We start from the raw sequence: 8,480 nt of genomic DNA on the forward strand, positions 1-8,480 counted from the left end.
ATATTAAAATAATAATTACAATAATTATTGTAAAGTAAATAATTTTTTTAAATGTATTACATTATCGCGCATATATTTATTATTGTATTATTATCAAAGAATGGTCTAAAACATCTAAAACACACATCTACATAAAGATAATTTATTCATGACTAATTCAAGAAGTGAAGTATTCAACAAGTGACGTAAAATTAGGTTACATTCAGGATAGAGAATCAGGTTAGCCACTTACCTTTTTAGAATTTGAGGGTTGCCCCATCCCTTCGTGAAGAACTTCGTGAGCAATATGCTCCTGTAAACGGCGTCTAGACGGCTCGGAGGCATCGCGGTAAACAAGTCAGGGTAAGTTATTGGCCACTACGTCGTCGTCATCCGATATTTTTGTGCATTGTATACAGGGAATCGAACGATCGCGCATACGTCGGTTTATTCACATATCTTTTTTTTTTTTCAGATTTTGACTGTTTCACGGCCGTGAAAGCCTTTATGCAACGGTGGTTAATAATGTGCTTGAGTGATGTGTAAACGCGGGTATTCCACGGGTATTCCAATCGCGATGTACGATTATGGATTTTGCGCGCAAAGACCAATCAAAAGGCAAATGGAGCATCAGGCGATAAGCGCCAACGACACTCTGATTCCAAGGCCACGCATCTTTGCGCGTAAGTACGAATTACTCGGTTCTTGCGCACAGAGAGAACGCGACAAGGCGTTTAAAATATAAATATAAAAAATAATATTAAATAATAATTATTGTAAAGTAAGCAATCTCCTAAAATGTATATTTCCCAGATTTTGACTGTTTCACGGCCGTGAAAGCCTTTATGCAACGGTGGTTAATAATGTGCTTGAGTGATGTGTAAACGCGGGTATTCCACGGGTATTCCAATCGCGATGTACGATTATGGATTTTGCGCGCAAAGACCAATCAAAAGGCAAATGGAGCATCAGGCGATAAGCGCCAACGACACTCTGATTCCAAGGCCACGCATCTTTGCGCGTAAGTACGAATTACTCGGTTCTTGCGCACAGAGAGAACGCGACAAGGCGTTTAAAATATAAATATAAAAAATAATATTAAATAATAATTATTGTAAAGTAAGCAATCTCCTAAAATGTATATTTCCGGTAATAATAAGTATTAAATGTACTGTTTTTCTCCGGAAATAAATAAATGCGTTCACTTTGTCGCGTTTAGTGTGCAAGAGATTATTTCTTTTTATTTCTACTATTTTTTATATCCCGAGGTGATGGATATACATGTATTTTGATGTGTCGTGAACGTTACGAGCGATCGTAAGCCTGCGGCCTGCGAGTCTGCGGGCGATTAAATCGATCGTTTTCTTAATTAATGCACAGAATCAATTTTTTCGTTGCGACGTAGAACTGTAAAGACAGCGAGAGAACGATTCTAGATATCTAAATATTGTTGTAAAATATTCTTTTCTTCAACATTTTCTAATTGACCTTTTATTTAATTTCATGCATCAATATTGTCATCAATATACTCATCTGCCAAACAGTGATGCCAGAATGCCCACGCTAGCAACACGCAACCGTAATGGAGGGGATACGCACACAAGCAAAAACCGTGTACATGTAATGCGCAGAGCGTTTTGCGCATTACATGTACACGGTTTTCGCTTGTGTGCGTATCCCTTCCACTACGGTTGCGTGTTGCTAGCGTGGGCATTCTGGCATCACTGCTGCCAAATAACCTAGTCTAGACTAAATTGCCATGCGACAGTTAAATTTACTCTTATCCCTACATGCTATCTTAACATAAACAATGATATATAATACTATATGTAATATATTTATTTTAATATATGTATTGCTAATCACATTGCATTTATGAAAACTATAATAATCGTATATTTTTGCAAGAGAAAGAATGTGTCTGCCTTCTATTCTTCTTACTTGAGAATCACAAGAAAATCCGACACCTTTTGGGCAGATTTATTCTTCAGTTTTTCTAATTTTTCGGGACTAATTTTAGTTGATTTATCGAGAATCTTAAGAGTTTTCTTGTTCATATATTCTCGTATAAATCGTAGTCTCATAGCATAACGAAATACAAAGCTAAAATTATACATATAGGAAATAATCATTATACTATAAGAATATTATTATTATAGATGCAAGAGAGAGTTTAATGAAGATGTATGCTAAATAAATTTCGAGTGATTATTATATTCTGATTATCTGGTCGACACAAAGTCAGCTTTCGCGTTTCCGATAGATATCAGGAAATACATTATACACTTTATACTCACCAATATAACATCCATTGTAACCGTTGAAAAAAAGTTAGCGTGCTTCGCATACGCGGCATATCGATGTCCAGTAAATCGGCGACGAACAGTAATGACATTTTGAACATGTTACCATCATCGTCCAAACTCGTGATGCATCTCAGCATATGCTCCCATTCGGGCGTTATTTGTCGCAAATACGGTTTCACCCAAATTTTGATAAAGTCTCGCGCTCTTTGCTTAATCTCTTCCAGACTACCACGACAAAAATTGAACCTAAAGCACAATAAAATTAAATTTTGAAAAATGTAAAAATATATTCTAAATTTATTTTAAAACATGTAAAAAGCGAAAATTAGAGAAATTTTAAAGATTTTCCACTAATAAACGATCTCGTTATTTTATGATACTGCAAATTTGATGCGTGACAATGAACGCCGAAATACCGAAAAGTTTAGTCATCACTGTATTTATTGTACTTACTCGTCCTGGATACCGAGAGCGTATCCTATACTTCTCCATACATGGCAAAAGGCTATCATATCCTCATCAGTGGCGTGAATGCCAAATTTGTACGAGTAGAGCAAGAGCATTCCCATAAAAGCAAACTGCGTGGCGCTCATATCAGCTTGATTCAATCCTTTGGGTCTGATTATCAGATGAAGACAGCCGTTTTCTACTGTCGGATACGGGCAGGAAGAAAAGTCGTCGAGGATTATTTTTCTATCCGGGCACCATGGATTCGGGATTGTAGTGGCCGCATCGATCTCTTCGTAATCATATTCGCAGAGCTTTAATCGTATCGCGCGATGCATCTTACGCACGACTTGAATATCCTTGTGGGCCTGCGTGTCCTCATCCCAAAAATCTTCCATCATCCAATTTCTCACACGGCGAGCCGTGGATAAGTATCTTCAACGATATTCGGAAATTTATTAGTAAAAGCTCAACTTGTTGACAACAATTGAGCAAATATTAAACGAAACATTTAAATCCGATTTAGCTATTGCTTTGTATATCACCGAAATTGAAACAATCTTGTTGATGTATACATATAGAAAACATATCGCGAAAAAGAGAGAAAGAAAGAGAGAGGGAGAGGGGGAGGGAGAAGGAGAGGGAGATCATTATTATTCAAATTGTAAGAAATCTAGCGTATATTAACGAGAGTGACATTGTATTTATGGAGATCAATTGACATTGATAGTTTAGTCCAAAGTCCAGTCTTAACATAATCAATAAAAATCGATATAGGCTTAGCATCATTTGTTAATGGACATCTTGAAAATGATATCTAGAATGCAAATAATTTGTTACATAGCGAAAAACATATATCTAAGTTTAATAATAGATTAGACATCAAAATCGTAACAATTAAATTTTTAGAATAATATGAGTAAACAATTGGTTTAACATGATTAATTTATAAAAGTTAATAAAATCAAAGCAAATAAGCTTTTTTATATCTATTATTTGCGCGGAATATGTGTACGCAATGCGTCGCTAAAATTATATCAGATCCTGATTAGAGCCTTGAGAAATATAAAAAATTATTTATGTGAAATTTAAGCGTAACTGTTATACCAGAATCAAAATGCATTGCAATGATCGCAGGCATTTGAACTTTGTCACAAAATAGCAACCCATTTGCATTGCAGATATTATTTTCAATATGTAGATATCGAGATGTAGTGATCTTTAAAAATACATTATTCATCAAAATATGCTAGATTTTTTATAATTTGTATTATAATGTTTTTACCAATCATTTGATTCATCAATAATACTCGTAAAGTTCTTATGGAGAGATTTTATATACCTCCTAAAAGCTAAATATGACGTATGAGATTGTTGACTAAGAATCATTGGTTTAAGACCATCCGTAAAAGCGAATATCTCGAAGAGCGACAGCATGTTGGAAAAGATAATAGAGAAAATATGTTCTTGTGCAAATTTTTGTCCTCTCCGGAATTCGTTCATGTCCAACCAAAACGGTTTGTTTGTTGAACTTTGGCCGCAATCCCCGCGATACAGCGCTGCTGATACGAAGAATAATAAAGAATCTGGTAGATTTGGTACATAGATTTTCATATTTTCCGTTATATGTTTATATTGTTCTTCATTCGTCCATTCATCATAATTTTTCGGTTTTGCAGAATTTTGATCGACGATATGTTTCATATTTTTTACGAATTGTTCAATGTATTTAACAGCGTTTTTCGTCTCTGCAATTTCATAATGTTTACTTTTAGCTTCTTCATCCATATAGTCATCGATATTATTATTTCTCTGATTTGTTGGGTTTGCTATAATTTCATTCGTAATATTTTGAATATCTTCTAATTTTACATGATCCGTTTTGTTATTGTTCACATTTTCTATTTGTGCCTGTTCTATCCACTGAATACGGCTCACTTCCATCTTTTATCCTTCTTTAATGACTTGATGATTGATGGTAATTGCCCCGGTCAAGCCAATCTGTTCTAATATAATATAATATAATATAAATAATATAAGATAATCTCTTTATAGTATACGAAGTAATTAAAATTTAAAAAAATTGCATTGTACTATTAAATTCTGTCTACAGAAAATATATGTATATGCGTGTGTGCACTCTTTCTTTTGTTCTATATCTTTTCAATCCAGAAATTAAGATATATATTACGTAATAACAGTTGTAATCAAAATCTTATTGAAAAATGTTATTGTTTTTCGTAAAGAAGTTATTTATTTTATTTTATTTTTTTTATTTTAAAGTTATTTTTTGTATAAAGAACCAACGCGTCTCTTATTTTCAAAATCTTATGAAAAAAATGATTTTTTTAACTTTTGTTTCAAGAATGGATTGCGTTTTTTATTTTCAAAATAACATTTTTTGATAAGATTTCGATTACAATTGTTATGACAGAAAAAAAGAAGGAGAAGGTTGAGTTGGGAAGTTTGGAGAAATAAATCTTCAAGTGACGGGGAGGAACGTAAAATGACAAACTATGTTATATATATTTTTTTGTTCACGTTTTTGGATTTTTGATATATGCAAATAATAACACATGATAATTCATTAGTTGCGCAATTCATTGCAATATACTTATACCTATGGAATTAATCATTATATATCAGGTGATTGCATAAGTTCGTGCCCGATTTAAATATAAACTTCAATAGATTATATTTTAGAGATAACACTTTTATTAATCAATTATATAGTCTCCATTCTTTTCTACAATGGTTTTCCAACGATCTATAAGCTTGTCGATTCCATTTTATATATTAAAATAATTAAAAGCATTATTAAAATATTTTAAGAAAAATATAACAAGAGAGAGAAAAATATAGGAAGATAGAGTTTTTGTCCCATCATTTACAAGATATTAATTATTAAAATATTAAGATCCTTTAGTAGATCCGTTTAAATCCGATAACAGTTTCTTTGATTCTTCTTAAAGTTCTGCTTTCTTTTTCGAGTTATAATTTGACGCTTTATTTACAATATAGATTATTAATTTATTAAAAAGTACTCTTATGATGAATAATTTCAGAGCGTGTTGAAGTATAAATCTGTAATCATTAAAGTGCTATACAAATATGTAATGCATAAAATACATATTTATAATTTGCAAAAGCCGAATATAATGAGTATTATAAATTGTTATTTTATTGAATATGTATATATATATATATAATAAGAAAAAGTATGTTTACGAGATATTTAAGTGTATCCAGACTTTTGACACACCCTGTATATGTGATACACACACGCACACACATACTTGCAATTTTTTAATTGTCATAGGTAAGACAGTAAGTGTTGAAAAAGAAGTAGAGATAAATAAAAAGAGAAAGAGAGAGAATGGGAAGGGAAACAGTCGTATAAAAATAAAAAATTTATTTATCTGAAATATGAATAATTGAGAGATGTATATAAACGCGATATGTTTAGATCTAAAATTTAATAAGTCAAAAGCAATAAATATCTTCATTTTATAAGGCATATACATGAAAGGATAAAAAAGTTCGGTGACACATCTTGTCATGCGTTCCCATTCGGACGCAATATTCTTACATCGCAAAATCTTACAATTTATATAGCGTACGCTTTCATTTATAAAAAAGTAAAACTGCAAAATTCTTCGAATTTAAAAAAATTGCATTGTACTATTAAATTCTGTCTACAGAAAATATATGTATATGCGTGTGTGCACTCTTTCTTTTGTTCTATATCTTTTCAATCCAGAAATTAAGATATATATTACGTAATAACAGTTGTAATCAAAATCTTATTGAAAAATGTTATTGTTTTTCGTAAAGAAGTTATTTATTTTATTTTATTTTTTTTATTTTAAAGTTATTTTTTGTATAAAGAACCAACGCGTCTCTTATTTTCAAAATCTTATGAAAAAAATGATTTTTTTAACCATGTTATAAATTAAATTATTTCAATTAAATCACATTATCAATTTTTTAAACTTGTAAATTATTTATAAAATAGCGATGTTGATTAGATAACAGAAAATTGTTTAATAGATTCCATTCCTATATAAAACCAAAAATTTGATAATAATTTTTTAATATCCAGGATACTTTACATTTTAATAGATAAACTTTGAGAATATATAAAAACATCCAAGAGAAACAAGACAAAAATTGCGTAAATTCACAATCTTTTTTCTTATCTCTCTTGGATGTCTTTATATATTCTAAAGTAAATAAAAATTAGCCAAAATTACAAAAAGTGTTCTATATGGCTTCCTCCCATTCTAACGTATTTCCATGCAGGACGAATTAACGATTGTTGCACCTGCCATAATATCCCAGTATCATTTCTTATTTGTTTACAATGATAATAAAGATTTATTTACTATCGATTAAATGTATTTTTCTCGAAAACAGTTAGTTTTGGCGAAATGAAATAAGAGTATCTTTTTTTAGAAAATGATGTGGAAGATCTAAAAATATATTTAAAAATAAGAAAATTTACTAGCTTCAAAGTTAGAAAGTTTGTAAGTGGCCTGCCCCTGGTTCTCCAATGTAGTATTGAAAAATCTATCACGCTATTTTAAAGACCTTTATACTTAATATAAAAATAATTATTACACATTATTAAAATCTACAGAGTGATATAAAAGTTATTTAAGAAAAATGCTTCTCAAATTTTAACTTTAAAGACAAATATCTCGGTAGATATGCGTTGTAGAAAAAAATTTTATAACAGCTTATGGGGTTATTTTTACATGCTCTCGAGAGATTGCCCACATTTGTCCTAGAATATCCTGTATATATCTATTAAAAAATATAAAATATAAATCATTTTTAATAAAAAAATAATCTTACCAGGACGACAACAATGGTAACGATAAATACAATAATGATTGCCTTCATATTCGATTTCTGTTTCTTTAACGCGATGAAGACTAATTTGCGATCAAGTGGATACTGGGATATTCTAAAGATGTCCTGAGTTTTTATAGGTTGAGATATAATGACGCAACAAATATATATACATATATTCTATTCAATGTCTTTTTTCGTGCGCATCATAAAGTGGGGAAATACTCGGGAGTTACATATCCGTTATACCCCTCCAATACACATGTTATTATATAATAGTTGCTAATTTGAATAATAAATTGCAATAACGACAGAAAATGTATACACGTTTCTAAAATACACGAACGCTTTTAAATCTTCAAATTTTGTTATTAATATTCAATGACAAATGCTAATTCGGAGTTTGTTACTAATAATAAGTAACACTTGCATAAGCTATTAAAAAAATTTTTTCATTCTACAGAATTATTTGAAAAAGTCCGTTAATTGATTAAAATAGTTTTTAATGAAGAAATCCAAAGAGGAGAAATTAATTATATATTGTTAAAACTCAAAAAATTAATTATATTATTAAAATTTTTGACACTTTTAAAAGAAATTCATGTTATATAAATTAAGATTAATGAAATATTTGAGATTAATAAATATTGAATCTATTATTGCAATTGAATTGTATTTCTTGCGCATTAACATAAGACGAGAAATAACATAAGCAACGAGAAGAATTACATAAATTTTAGTTAGAAGAAACATAGATGAGCAGGTCATTAAAAAGTTACTAACGTGAAAGATGTATAATGTGACCCTGATTATTTAGTTATATACATGGGCGTCCGCAAGGGGGGCAAGGAGGGGCACATGCCCCCCCCCCCCTGGAAAATGAAAAAAAAATCA

At 30.6% G+C, this 8,480-nt stretch overlaps 3 protein-coding genes across 8 annotated transcripts in view; 1 reads left to right on the plus strand and 2 right to left on the minus strand.

The window, feature by feature from the left end:
- LOC115238388 (protein ABHD18) overlaps window positions 1–743 on the minus strand; it is a 3,782-nt gene extending 3,039 nt beyond the window's left edge. The window contains exon 1 of one of the 2 annotated variants that reach the window (XM_029812161.1): window positions 233–743. In XM_029812161.1, the coding sequence (XP_029668021.1) occupies window positions 233–324 (92 nt within the window). In that variant the 5' untranslated portion in view covers window positions 325–743. The remainder of the gene's footprint in view (window positions 1–232) is intronic. The other variant, XM_029812160.1, reaches the window with a different exon arrangement.
- LOC115238390 (tumor necrosis factor receptor superfamily member 3-like) overlaps window positions 223–8,480 on the plus strand; it is a 41,625-nt gene continuing 33,367 nt past the window's right edge. For both annotated transcript variants that reach the window (XR_003884494.1, XR_003884493.1), the window contains exons 1-2: window positions 223–342; window positions 793–1,000. The gene's annotated coding sequence lies outside the window, so the exon portion shown is untranslated. The remainder of the gene's footprint in view (window positions 343–792; window positions 1,001–8,480) is intronic.
- LOC115238389 overlaps window positions 1,694–8,480 on the minus strand; it is a 9,650-nt gene continuing 2,863 nt past the window's right edge. The window contains exons 1-5 of one of the 4 annotated variants that reach the window (XM_029812165.1): window positions 8,370–8,434; window positions 4,075–4,733; window positions 2,739–3,167; window positions 2,277–2,531; window positions 1,694–2,082 (exon numbers count right to left, since the gene is read on the minus strand). In XM_029812165.1, the coding sequence (XP_029668025.1) occupies window positions 1,917–2,082; window positions 2,277–2,531; window positions 2,739–3,167; window positions 4,075–4,676 (1,452 nt within the window). In that variant the 5' untranslated portion in view covers window positions 4,677–4,733; window positions 8,370–8,434 and the 3' untranslated portion in view covers window positions 1,694–1,916. Of the gene's footprint in view, window positions 2,083–2,276; window positions 2,532–2,738; window positions 3,168–4,074; window positions 4,739–8,369; window positions 8,435–8,480 lie in introns of those variants that run through there. The other 3 variants (XM_029812166.1, XM_029812163.1, XM_029812162.1) reach the window with 3 other exon arrangements.

The sequence above is a fragment of the Formica exsecta genome, unplaced genomic scaffold (genome assembly GCF_003651465.1).
Source record: "Formica exsecta isolate Colony F162 unplaced genomic scaffold, ASM365146v1 scaffold333, whole genome shotgun sequence".
NCBI classification, from domain to species: domain Eukaryota; kingdom Metazoa; phylum Arthropoda; class Insecta; order Hymenoptera; family Formicidae; genus Formica; species Formica exsecta.